This window comes from Myotis nattereri (assembly GCF_964212035.1).
Source record: "Myotis nattereri genome assembly, chromosome: 2".
Lineage (NCBI taxonomy): Eukaryota > Metazoa > Chordata > Mammalia > Chiroptera > Vespertilionidae > Myotis > Myotis nattereri.
Window position 1 is genome coordinate 192,771,028 of NC_138076.1, and position 14,186 is coordinate 192,785,213.

At 38.3% G+C, this 14,186-nt stretch overlaps 1 protein-coding gene across 1 annotated transcript; it reads right to left on the bottom strand.

The window, feature by feature from the left end:
- Window positions 1–6,731: 6,731 nt before the first annotated feature.
- LOC308514274 (C-type lectin domain family 12 member A-like) lies at window positions 6,732–13,057 on the bottom strand. The gene is made up of 6 exons (XM_081084362.1): window positions 12,714–13,057; window positions 12,434–12,532; window positions 11,728–11,916; window positions 10,709–10,860; window positions 9,350–9,456; window positions 6,732–6,988 (listed from the first exon to the last, which is right to left on the bottom strand). Exons 1-6 carry the CDS (start codon window positions 12,802–12,804, stop codon window positions 6,814–6,816), a joined length of 813 nt encoding a protein of 270 aa, XP_080940488.1. The 5' UTR covers window positions 12,805–13,057; the 3' UTR covers window positions 6,732–6,813.
- Window positions 13,058–14,186: the final 1,129 nt, after the last annotated feature.

The window sequence follows — 14,186 nt, forward strand, 5'->3', positions numbered from 1 at the left end:
GGTTATCTTTTCAGGGGGAAAAGTTAAAGTGTTTTTAAAAAAACACTCCTGGCTCTGATCTCGTTTTCTCTTTCTAACTATTCAGATATTCCCAGTGTTTCTGCTTGATTCTGATGATAGATATTTTTAAATAGACAAACTTTTTGTGAAACTTTACAAAAATGAAATTCAAACAACCTACCCCGATGTATGTAAAGAATAAAATTCTCATAAACATTTTTAATAACGATTGTTAATTATTGGGAAATATGTGACTGAACATGAATTGCTTCTTGAAGTCAGTTGCCTATGATATTAATTGGATGCTGATGATATAACACCTCTCCCTACATACATACAGTACCTTCATCAAACACCATGGAGAAGATGACTCTGTTTGGACATTTGTTTCTAACACATTATCTACCAACCTGATACTTAAAATTCTATAATCAGATTTGTTTATATGGAGAGCTTTTTCTTCATCATTTGAACATAAAATACTTTGGGGTAAATTAGTAAATTAAAAATTCCACATATTTATAGAAGATATAATTTCCTATTAAGAGCAAACGGAATTAAAAATATACAGAAGTATTGAAATATGTAAATAATTTATAAATAACAAAAGTGGTCTCAGGAATGTATAAGAAACCATGTGTCCCATTAAAGACATTTCAGTAAATATGATTCTGATGTTTTCCAAAATTATCTTCCTACTGCTTCACTGTTATCTCTAACTTTCTAGGGATTGAATTGCTGAATAAAACAGACTGCAATTATGTGGACTGGAATTATACAATGTTGAGATAAGGAACTTTCAGTCTTATTCCTTCTCAGAAAGAAAAAAACACGTTTACAACATCACAGTGTAGAGTGAGATGGTCCTATGAACCTCATAGCATATGTCTACTTTATATCTTTTAGCAGTTAAATAAAAATCCTGGAGAGTTATCCTCATGCTATTACTTTTTTCCCTTCCCCTAATAGCTGATAATCTCTAAAAAAAAAATATAAGATATGCTATTGTGGTGACACCAGACATCTGGATTCCCAGAGGTTTAGACCAGAGTCTTTTTACACACTCTCATGACCTCGCAAACTAGATACACTCAGTAAAACTAGGCTCTGGCATAGCGACTTCACTATGAACTAGCACTCCATAATGGAACCTTGGAGTTGAAGACAGGAGAACCCACCAGTATAGGCAAATGATCTCTTCTCTCATCTGTCGGATCCTGCTTAGAGGATCTTACCTGTTCTCTTGAGACTGCAGCTCTCCTGAAGTTTCGTTGACTGAGAAGGATTTGGAAATTTGAGGGTAGCATAAGTCACTTCCTCAGACATTACTGAACAAATAAAGCACAATTCAGTCACTCTGTGTGCTGTCCTGTCCCACTGACGCTCGCAGGAGCTGCTGTTGTTGGGTGATCTGGGCACGCAGGGACTTAGTGAGTGAACTACCTTTGTAAAAACCAAGCAAAAAAAATAGTGTCAAAAACAGAACTGTTACTTCTGCATGCATCATATCTCCCTTTTTCTAACTTCCTCCAGTAAAACACCAAGTTGAAGAAATGGTCTTAAGAGAAAAGTATAGGTTTTAAACATAAGCTAGTTGTTGTTTTTAATTTGTGGAAAAACCATAGGGATCTCCAGACTTAAGAGTACCCTGTGAAAATACAAATACAGGTATATTTTCTTCTGCATATATAAAGTTGTTAATCACATTGTGCCCATGAGAACAGCGTTATAATTGTGTGTAACCCACTACGAATTTCCAGAAAACCACAGGTGAGTTAATGCTCAGTGTGCTAGGGTGAGGGACTGCAGCATGGAAGGGTTACAGAATGTTACAGAATGTGCTAAGGGGTGGAAACGGGACATAAGAAATTGAATGTGCTGGGAGGGGGGACTGACGTATAGAGGATTGTGTCAGGGTTAGGAACCATGGAAGAAAAATTGCTAGATTGTCTTAGAAAAACAATGTGTTATGATACGCTCCAGCCAGGTGTGACTCTGTTTACCCCCCCCTTTGTGCTTATGAACTTTCTGTGAACTTCTAAGGTAACACTGTTTTGCTATAAAGGATCATACTGCACCCTTGATCTCTGCCACATGCTCTGAAGCTCCCAGAGGGGGAGATAGGTGCTGTGGTCAGCTGGCCAGCTTAATAAAGGCTCTTAAATTTAAATTCTGAGTCGGTGGTCTATCTCGCTGAGCCAACCCATAACACTCACCAAAATGTTTTTCTTTCCTTTTTACTTCCTATTTTTCTGGGTTGAAAAGAGTCCTGAGAAGTTAAAAGCAGGATATTAATGAACAATAGAAAATCAAGAAAAAGTAGTACTAAGAGAAAGAGAAGAAAACCTGGGAGGCTACTAAGAATTAAGGTAATTAGATATTCACCCTCCTCACCCCAACACACACACACACACAAAGCAGCCACCCAAACAAAGGGAGATATATTTGAAAGTGGCAGTTCTTTCTTTAGAGTGTACCCATTAAGATAGGATCTGAATTCTAATTACTTGAATTCTGGCAGGAAGGTAGGGCAAGTATTTTTATGAAGCTATTTTAAATAGTGCAGAGCTGAAACAGGAGACCAAGTGCTTTGCTTGAGGTCCAGCACCAGATTAGTCAGTGAAGAGCATGTTCACTGTGACCTGAGTATCTAGCGTAGTGACGACCATACGATGCATTGGTTCAACCAGTATCTGTCAATAAATAAATTTTTAACCCATTCATAAATAATCACGGTACTGCTCAGTGAAAAGCAACAGTTAAATATTCTTATTAATAAAAACACCTGCGTTGACTTTCAAGAAAGCTTGGGCACTGTGCAATAGGTTGACAGAACCATCTCCCACAGAATTAAAAACAAAAGGAACTATAAGAAATGAATTTAGGAAAGTTTGTGCCATGATAATTGACACAAGGAAAAAGACATTACCTTTTACTACAAAGCTTGAAACAAATTTTTTTTTTCTTGAAATGTTGTAACGTACCCCGCGAATCACAGAAGGACGCCTCAAGAAGTCGAATTAAAGAGTCACATTTATTGTAATCCGGGACTATGAGGGGCCATTCCCAAATCTCATAGTGATAAAATGGTGGCAAAGCCAGACTTATATAGGCAAAGATCACAAAGGTATTTATTACATCTCAAGGTTTGGAATGGGGAACCTGGTTTGCAAAAAAGCAGTTTACAGAAGCAGAAGTAAGCATGTTAATTACAGTTTTGGGTCTTGGGGGTCACTGAATTGACAGAAACACCTTATCTAGAGCCCTCAGGTCTTGAGACCACTGGGTTGCCAGGAACTCATTATCTAGAGCCATCGAGGTAATTTAGAGTAATTGTGCTGTCCTGGTCTTGGGACCACTGAGTCAGCTGGGATGCATTATCTGTGGTCACTAAAACAATTTAGGATAATTGTGCAGTCCTGTTTCTCAGGTACAAAAGAATGTGCTTCGATAACCAGTAAGATCACAATCAATGGGATAGTCACGTTACAATCAATAAGGCATTCAATTGAATGGGATGACTTATACAATTTAGAAAATCAAAGTAACCTGTCCATTGTTAAACAAAGCAAATAGGTACCATACTTCAGAAACATGTTTTAAAAACAGAACAGGTAAGACGCACTTAAGGAATATTCATAATTCATTGTGATTAATTACAAATGCAGTGAGGCTTTCCTTTTGACCTAGGAAGAAACTGTATTCTGATTGGGGATTGGGGGTGGAGGCAGAGATAGGGGCAGGAAATATGTGGGTAACATGGGATTTAGTGCTTTCTTTAATATTAAGGAAAGTAGAGAAGTCTCTAGGCCTTACTTTACTTATTTCTTAAAAATGAAATGGACTGATCTAAAGCTTTTAACCTATTTTTCTAAAGTTATATGATACTCAACTTCTTCTTCCAAGGATAAATCTATTCAATGCTTCTTTGAGGTCTTAAAGCGTACATTTGCTTTGAGCCAGTAGTTTGACTGTTTGAACTTGACACAGAGATAGACAAAGGTCTATGCACTGCATAGTCATTTCATCGCTATTTATAAAAGTGAGAAATGGACAAAAGAGATAAATATTAAACAAAAGGAAAAATTGAAATTCTAGACTATTCAGATAATGAAATCAGAAGCGAAGTTGATGTTTTGTTCCTCTCTTCTTAACAGAAATTATTATATTAATGATGGATAATGTCTGGATAAAAATGGGGAAAAATAAAAGCCCTACAAAGATAGAAACTTTGGAGAAATATTTCACTGTTGTATGTTTGTTTCCCCCACGTCCTGCGTGGTTCAGGGCTCAGGATCTGGAAGAGGAGCCACACACAAATGAAAGAGAAGAGACAAGAGATAATTTGGAAATATTGGGGGGACAGGCGGGCAAGTCCAACTCAAGGGGAAGGACCTCCATTGGTGCCTAGGCCTCGCCAGCCTTTTACTCAGCTTTGGTTAAACATAAAGCCCTTAGTCAGGCAGGTAATAGCAGTAGCAGACAGGCCATCATAAAGGTCAGTAAATACTAGAAGGATTTACTCTGAGACTATTTGACCAGGAAATAGCTTGAGCTCCCATTGTCAGGACTAGACAATCGGCGCATAACTCAGGCCCTGCCGTGGTACAAGGGTCACCAGCCTTCTGGGATCCTTGTTTGCACTTCTCTGCTAGTGAAGACAGTGGGTGGCGTCCTGCATCTCCCGCACTTGCATGCATGCTTATAAGCATGACCAATGGACATAAGCCACTGGGGGTAGGGGAGGCCGGGGGAATGTCAAGGAGGGGAAAAAGAAGGAGACATATGTAATACTCTTTGTAATACTTTAAGCAATAAAACAAAATTTTAAAAAAAGAAGATAAATAAATCCCAGATACCTGCTTCCAGCCACTGTGGCCTCCGCTCAAGGAGCGTCTGGGAGCCTGGGTTTCCAGGGGCTGTGGCCAACCGACAAATAGCCATCAGCCCTTCACTCAGGTTGGCCAGGCACCCCAGTGGGACCCCCCCATCCTGAAGGTGGTGTAGCCTGCCTGCAGACAGCCCTCAGCCCAACACCAAGGCTGGCCACACCCTCATGGGGTGAGGGTCCCCACTGTGGGGTTTGGCCAGCCTGAAAACAGCCATCAGCCCCTCACCCAGGCTGGCCAGTCACCCCAGCAGGGACTCCCACCCTGAAGGGGGTGTGGCCAGCTTGAAAACAGCCCTCAGCCCCTCACCCAGGCTGGCCATGCCCTCTCAGCGGGGACTCTCACCCCATGGGGGTGTGGCTGGCCTGCAAACCACCACAGGAACCCCCAACCTGATCTGGGACACCCTTCAGGGCAAACCAGCCAGCCCCCACCCGTGCACCAGGCCTCTATCTAAAGTAAGGAAAGGGTAATATGCTAATTAGACTGGGAGACCTTCTTGGAGACCTTCCAGAAGTTCTTCTGGACAAAGCCATGGTGGCAGGGCTGGGGTAGAGATGGTTAGAGGCCAAGAGGGGAGGGAAGTTGTGGGTGATCAGGCTGGTGGAGGGCGGGCCCATTGAAGGTAAGCAGACCAGCAGGTGGGCCAGTTGGGGGCAAGCAGGATCAGTGGGGGTCAGTTAGAGGTGATCAGGACAGCAGGGGGGGAAGTTTGGAGTGAGTAGGCCAGCAGAGGGCAGTTGCAGGCAAACAGGCCAGTGAGGAGGGAAGGTAGGGGTGAGCAGGCCAGCAGGGGGGGCAGTTGGGGTGATTAGGCTGGAGGGGGAGGCATTTGGGGGCAAGCAGGCTGGCGGCAGGGGGCAGTTGGAGGTGAGCAGGCTGGCAGGCAGAGTGGTTAGGGGCAATCAGGCAGGCAAGCAGGCAGGTGAGCGGTTAGGAGCCAGCAGTCCCGGATTGCAAGAGGGATATCCGATTGCTAGTTTAGGCCGATCCCTGTAAACCGGCAGTAGGAGATCCTTCGAGGGGTCTCAGATTGGAGAGGGTGCAGGCCAGGATGAGAAACACCCCCTCCCCCGTGCACGAATTTCGTGGACTGGGCCACTAGTTTATAAAAATAAAAGCATAATATGCTAATTAGACCAGACAGACAAACGAACTTCCTGATGAAGCAGGGCTGCGAGGGCTGAGCCTCATGCATGAATTTTATGCATCGGGCCTCTAGTGTTGTCATAGTTCTAACTCTGAGCTGGCTCTTCATCTGTGCTTTTAAACAGCCCTTAGTCCTTTCCATTGCTTGATCTACATGCAGCTTTATGTTGCTTTAGTTTGTGATATGACAAGAGGATTCCATGGTCAATTGTCCACTCCTACCTCAATATTAGAATGTGTGTCCCCTGGTCAGGCATGAGGTTTTGTAAGGTTTCATAGTTGATCAAATAATTCTCTAAGTTCATGGATATCAGTCCTGGCTGACGCTCACTGGGCAAGACAAGCAATTCCATTTTCTCTCTCTCTCTCTCTTTTTTTTCCCCCCAAAATGGAAATCAATCTGTATTACTAGAATAAACCTCAATTGGGCATGACTTATTATCCTCATATATATTCTTAGATTCAATTTTCTCTGATTCTCCATGAGGTTAGTATTTATCTTGTTTGTTTCTGGAAAAACAAGAAAAAGATTACTTTCATTTTAGACACTATATTGATGCTTAATATTATCCTTTAGTATCTAAATGATATGGTTTGATAGGCATAGGCATAACTTAAGGTTTCTTTCACTTAGAAAATGAAGAGAAAGAGGACATTTGAAAATGAAAATTGTTAGGATAGAGGCAGACATTTAGTTTCACAACATCTTTATTCCATTTATGTGGTCCACAAGATACATGTACCTTAAAGTTGTTAGTGTAGTTAATTACACTAACTACATTCTTTCACCTGGTTCTTCATTCATTAGTATGCTCTCAATCTTCACTGGATTAGCTAACTTCTCACATATAGCATATTTTTTCCTACTGCAGAAATCATAGTAAACATATGGATTATCTATATATCCACAATACATTACACCATTTAAGTCACTTGTGTTTCTTGTAAACCTGAAAAAGAAAATAATGAGTTACACTAGGCTACTCAAACATTTGAAACATATTCATACACACAAAAATTGCTTTTCCAGTATACCATTGCTTCTAGGCTCTGCATTGTCTAAAATAAGTTTTAATTATTATTTAGAATATCAGGAGTGTTCAGGTTACTCATTTTTATTGACATATATACAATGTCAAACACTGCCTCATTTTTCTCTGCCTTGATCCCTTTCTCACATCTGGAATATTTGCTGTTCTTTCAGACTTAATCTCCCTTCCCTAATACCTAACATGGTTTAGAATAATGCAATTCCATTAGATTTTCTAGTCTAACTGGCTCAGTAGTAAATCTTTGACACTGTCTTTCTCCAATGTTTTTCATAATCACCAAAACCAATAATAAATCTAATATGAACATTATCTCCAAGTGACATATCCCTCTAGCTTTTTAAAATTTATTTTAATGGTAAAGACAATATAACGCATTTTATTAAGTTTTTCCCCATTTTTGAAAAGTGTTCTTTTTTAAAAAAATTAAACTTATTGGTGTTACATTTGTCATATTAACATAGATTTCAGGTGTGGGTTTCTATGTTATAAGACGTGTATATTGTACCATGTGCCCACCACCCAAAGTCAAAATTTCTCCTGTCACCATATATTAGGTTCACCTTCTCTCCTTCTAGTTGTTTTTTAGAGATTTTTACTCTGAAGTTCTGAATTATTACCAGCCACTAATACAAGATTATTGGTCAGGGATTCTGCATTAAGACAAACTTGTAAATTGAAAATATTATCTTTTGAAAAAACTTTAGTATTAATACTTGAGCTGATAAATAATGATCATTTATCAATAAACAAATTCCTCAATTAAATATTCAAAAGTAAAAATTCCTATCTGAGGTAAAATAATACAGATGTCATTGATCACACCCCTTTCCAGAAACAAACTCCAAAATAACATCAAGAATAAAAACCAAAAGGGAATCATATATACATACATATTTAATTATATATTATATACAAACATAATGTGTTTTATATACATATAGTATTATATAATTTTTATTTCAGTATCATTTCTTTATAATTATAAATAATCTATTATGTTTCCAGCCCATTATAGATTATCCTCCCATTAGCAAAAATTGCAAATAAACACGTGGAAATTCTACTTTTCCAAAACAAGATCCCATTTACACTCTCCCCTGAGACATACACTGCCTTTACCCCTAGTCCTTCACTCCCAATGAGATCTTTAAACTATGTATCCTTTTCTCCTCTGTTTGTGCTTATCTTATCCCCTATTCCGTCCTGCCGTTGCAAACTGCCAAAGCTAGGGCTGCCCTGTCTTTTTCACTTATATTCCTACACCTGCTATTTTTTTTTTTTCTGAAGGGAAAAACAACCCAAACAAAAAGCAGTCAAAGCTTCTATTTACTGTCTCGCCCAAAGTAGTGAGTATGCAGGGATCTCAGAGTTTAGATTCAGTGTGGAAACACCTCAACATGGTCACCCTGAGTTTGCTTGATGTGTCCTCAAACAACAGGTATGTATAAATTCACAGGCTTGCAACAGTATACAACAGGTTAAGACTCAATTTCGTTCTTTAGTCTAATTTTGTCTACTTCTGAAATTGAAAGGATTATAAATTACCCATAAAATTTTGACATTACTTTTATGTAAGTCTTACTTTTATCCTCATTATAAGCAGAACAAGACAACATATGAATCCATTTATAATTACATTTTAAATATATTACAAGATGAAATATTTTAGATATAGCATATGTGCAATATTCCAGGCTCAAATTCATTTTATTTTCTTTACCAGAAATTCTCTTCTAGTCTATCTCTAGAATTTCCATTCAAAATGGTCATTTCAAAAGTCAGTGGATAACACAAATTTCAAAGCTAAAATTTATTTTTTGTTACTCTGTCTGAAGGATTTTCACCTTCTATTCTTTTTATCTGTAAAGCTAGTCTAATCATACAATTAATGGTTAAGTAATTAAGGGCAGAATCCATCTTTCACTCATCTGTGAATCACAGCACTTAGCATCATTTTAAGTACATGTTAGAGCCCGTTGAATTTTGTTGGCTTCTATAGTTCTCTTAGATAAAAGCACAATCCATAGAAATTCTCCCTTATTTGGCTACTATACGTTTGTTAGTAACTTGTCAAGATAATGGAAAAACATTTGTGGCAACTTCTTGCATTATTAGATGCATGAGGGAAGCCTTATGGAAAATAATTCTTAATGGATACTATTTCAATTGAAGCCAGTTTTAATTGTAACCTACAATGCTCCTGAGGAAAACTCCTTTATTCAAATCAACCAGAAACATTCAACATGACTAACGACTTACCAGTCAGAGGAGATAATTCTTTCATCCAACATGTTCCAAGATTTTTCATCTTTTCTGGGAGATAATCCTAACCAGTAGCCTTTTAATGCCTTGGACTTTATAAATTCCTACAGAAATAGAGATAGTTTGTTAAAATAACTATCTTCCATTTCTGTATTTTACCTCACAACATAATTTCTTACAAATAACTGTCTTAAGATAACATTTTTAACATTATACTACTATTTTTCATTGTCATTAAAGAAAATTGAGACAATGTTCTTCATTATGAGTTCTTCCAGCACTTGTACATCAGTAAATGTCTCACAGGAAGAAGAATCTACCAATCCATTCATAACCTTAATTTAGAGTCAATGAAGTTCACAAACTTCAGGATTCAAATATTGAGCAGTAAATATTCAGTCTAGGGGCAAAGAGGTGGCTATAAACACATGAAAATAGAAATAGAAAGAGTAGGAGAAAATGTAGCAAAGTCAGATGAGAGTGGTTATAGAACAGAACTTAAAACAAGTCCAGAGTTTTGTAGCCAAAGTAACATTTTTTAATAAACACTATGAATGGGTCACTTGAGGAAAAACACATGAAGAAGAGCTATGGATTGATTTCCCTCTCTTTTTTGAAGAAGGAGAAAGATGTTTGAGTCGGAAAGCTGAGACTCTCGGGAAATGAATTTTTGCCTTGAAAAATAAATATGTGATTACCAACTGAGAGACCAGAAATGTTGAATAATAAGTAAAATATGGAGATACTATATAGATATTTGAAAAAAATAAATATATAAACAAATCTTCCGGAGAACTCACTTTTTCTCGGACCCAGGTACTCTGTACAATATATTTGCTTGACACTTGCCTTTGCCATCCCATCTTAATTCTGCTTTTTTATACATATTTCATCCAAACTATCTTCTTATTCTAGTATATATTGGCTTTCTCTCTTAGTTAAAAATAAATACAAAGTGGTGGAAATAAAGAATCTCTTCCTTTGTACATCTTTTGGAATTAGTAAACCTCAGGAATAATTTCTTCTGTTTTTAGATAAATGTTCATAAATCATGTCCTAAAAGTTGATCCTAAACTTTGGAAATGCTTACAGACCTGATTCTGGGTGCCCCATATCTATTCATTTGCCCAGCCTCTCAGATACACTGATGCTAGGGTCCTCAGCTAAAGTTTTATATGCTTTACCTTGGCTACCTGAGATAAATGTGCCAAGGCTCAGTCACATCATACTCCAACTAGAATAAGCCAGAGTCATGTCTGGATTGGTACAGATCTTCCCCAACATGCCTCACTCCTACTTATTCTACCTTGGGAAAAATTATTTCCCTCCTCACACGCAGAGATCATAGGACCTTACCAATACACTTTTGTTCTTAATCTTTACCAGGCTGGCATTGTGAGCAGAACATGTGAAGTCACTCTGTTGCCATGTCTCAGACTTTTTGAATTCTCCATAGCAGCTGTCTTCATGCCACTCCCATTTCTCTGGACAAGGTTTACATTTGTGCTCTGGAAAAAGAATGTGGTTCCATTTGATGTGTTTGATAATCTTCATTATTCTCATTATTCCCATTGTCCTCTGTGTTAAATTAACCAAATTTACTTGTCTTTTTTCTTTGTACATCAAAGGTGAAGAAAATGAATTTTGTGTTCTAGGCCCCTCTATACTACCACAATGTGTCTAAAACATAATTTGAACAACACATTTTCAAATTAAACACTTATCTTCCAGGACATTTTCCTACCTCAGGAGCCCTGGATAATAATTAATTTATTTCTCCCTTTGTCATTTTTGATATTACTACAAGGTAGTAAAGGCTAATCCTAAGAAACATTGGGTAGTGAGAATCAAGCCCACAAACCGACACCAATCCACATCAATCCTGCCTTCTTCAAAGAGACCATTCTTAGCTCTGACTTGTTCAATATTTGGGAAACTTTGCAAGGGCACAAAGAACATGTTCTATTTATAACAGTTATAGAAAGTGTTACAAGGGCAAGGCCTAACTTTATTTTCTCTTGACTCTTATTAAAAATTCGCTGAAATTTAGGAACCACGTCACCTGTAAAGAGATAGACTTTTCTCCCAATCTTCTATCAATTCGTTCCCCAGACAAACCTAATGAATGTCAGATTAGAGAAACTGTATGTTGTTTAGTGTTTCATTAAATTACTGTCATCCCTGTAATTTTGGGGTCTATGTTATTATTACTTTCTGTTTTTCTTTTTAACTAAATAGAAATATTAAGTACTCTGTCAACCAGATTTAATTCCTTCCCCCAAGTAATGTCTTCCAAAGGAAAAAACTGATTATCAAGTGACTCCTAGGATTAGTTCATTGTATAATAAATAACTTAGACAGGCATATAGGATTACCTGGTTCTTTTCTACATAGCTCATAACATAATTTGGTGGCCATTTCTTGCAGTGTGCTAGAGAGGTTTCTGATCTTCTCAAGACTATCCATATTATATTTTAGTTGTAGAGAAAAATTATTCTGAAGTTTGTCTTTGAAATTTTGTAGCTTTTCCCATTTTTCCATTTCTATTTTCGAAGTTAGGTAAACTCCAAATTAAAAAAAAAGAAATGATAAAAAATGTTAATCCCTCAATACATCCATCACCTCCTTTTTGCTGAAATAGTATTAACAATATTGAAGGTCTAGGGAAGCATTCATTTCACAAGAGTGAGGGAAAGATACTAAGTACCATACTGTAAGGACTCTGTTATAAAGCCCCCTTTATGTTCACATATCACTTATAATCATTCCAAAGCCTCAATTCAAAGAGTGAACTTCCTTGTAAAATTCATGCAATTCTAAGTGTCTTTCCATTCAATCAAAACGTGGGTGACGCCCTGGCCAGGTGACTGGGTTGAAGCATTGTCCCATACACCAAAAGGTTTTGGGGGAGGTACTAGAGGTAACCAATCAATGCTTCTCTTTCTATCGATGTTTCTCTCTCTCTCTCTCTTTCTTCCTCTCTCTAAGAATCAATAAACACATCCTTGGGTGAAGATTAAAACACACACACACACACACACACACACACACACACACAAAGAAAACTTGGGTAATACATACATATGCTTCCTAACACTCCCAGTCCAATCAGCAGCAGGAGGCACAGAAGAATCAGAGCCAAGGCTCTTCGACGCCACACATGGGAAGGAGCAGGAGGTGCTGTGGAAAGCAAAATTAGCAAAAAGGCCTGGAAATGGTATACACCTTAATTTGATTCATTCATTCATTTATTCATTTTGCATATTTTTTCTTCCCTAACACGTCCTGGTAAAGCCCTTACACTTCTACCACCTTCTACACTTCTTCCATCTTACAAAACATCCATAGCCCAGAATCTTACCTTTCACACCAACTTGGTCAAACTCTTGAATATTTTCCATCTCACTGGAGTCCTGGAATTTTAGATCTGCATAAGTAACTTCTTCAGACATTGATAGCAATGAAAAGAAAGCTTGACAACCAAAAAAAAAACAAACAAAAACAAAACAAAAAAAAAAAACAAAAAAAAAGAGAGAGAGAGGGAGATGAAGGTTAAACTAATAGTTGAATGTTAAACAGGAGTTATGACTTTTAATTCTGCTTCTAAACTAAAGCTTAAACTTCTGTTTTTAAATCTTTGTATGAACCTCCAACAAGTTTACAAATGAGCTGCAACCCTACTGTGGCCTCAGACACACAAGAGGGAATATGCTGACATTCTTCCTCTTATCTCTTCCTTTTTCTTATTTCTCAATGTCTACCAACTACCAAGCAATTTTAGAATTTGTGTCTGGGTATTGTCAGTGTTGTACAAGGGCTTATGGGTCACTAGTGCAACATGATGCAGACATCGAATTTATTGGACACAAACTTTCAAGCAGAGAAATAATAATGCAGGCACACTTCTCAAACACTCACTGCTCCACAAAAATGGCTTGACACAGATGTCCTGCACATGTCACGGCAAAGGTGCTGGCAGAGGGGGTTTGTCGTAGCCAGGAGACAGCAAAGACACGAAGGGCTCTCCCCTCCCAGAGAAAGGGAGGGAGTAGGCTCCACCTTGCCACTTTGTGACACAGGTATAGATTAGCCTAAAATGAGATAGAATACCTAGTTTCCCTAGAATATGAAAATATGGTCCCTGAGCTCCAGGTTGAATTCTGGGGCTCAGGGACCGTGTGAGGGAGTCTGCATACTGATGGCCAATGTTGGTATGCCAAAAGCCCTAAAAATGGTTTTGCAGACCAGAAAAGCTGAGCTCAGCCTTGCTATCTTTCTGCAGATTGGCTCAATCAATTTGAGCCAGCTTTTAGCTGAGCTACCAAAAGGGGGAAGGAAATGCGTCTCCAGGGTTGTGCAGGCAGGCTTCTGGTCTGTGTGACGCAGCATTCTCAGGAGGCAGGCTCATTCGTTTCTTGATCAAGTATGCAAGGCGGAGGTGGGGTTGTGGAACCACTGTTTTTGAGTAAGTTCTTTCTGATTTCATTAGTAAATCTGACCTTAAATATTGTATTGATATTCCCCCCCACAAATAAGTGATTTATCACTTATTCATCCAATAAGTGATTCTCATCATTGATGTTTCTCTCTCTCCTTCCTCTCTCTCAAATCAATAAAATAAAATATTTTTTTTAAAAAAAGAGGTTATGCCCTAGCTGGTTTGGCTCAGTGGACAGAGCGTTGGCCTGCAGGCTGAAGGGTGCTCCCAGGTTCAATTCTGGTCAAGGGCACATGCCCGGGTTACGGCCTGGATCCCCAATAGGGAGTGTGCAGGAGGCAGCTGATACCATAAATATCATAAAATGGATTGACATTTTGTTTGTTTTTTACTAAA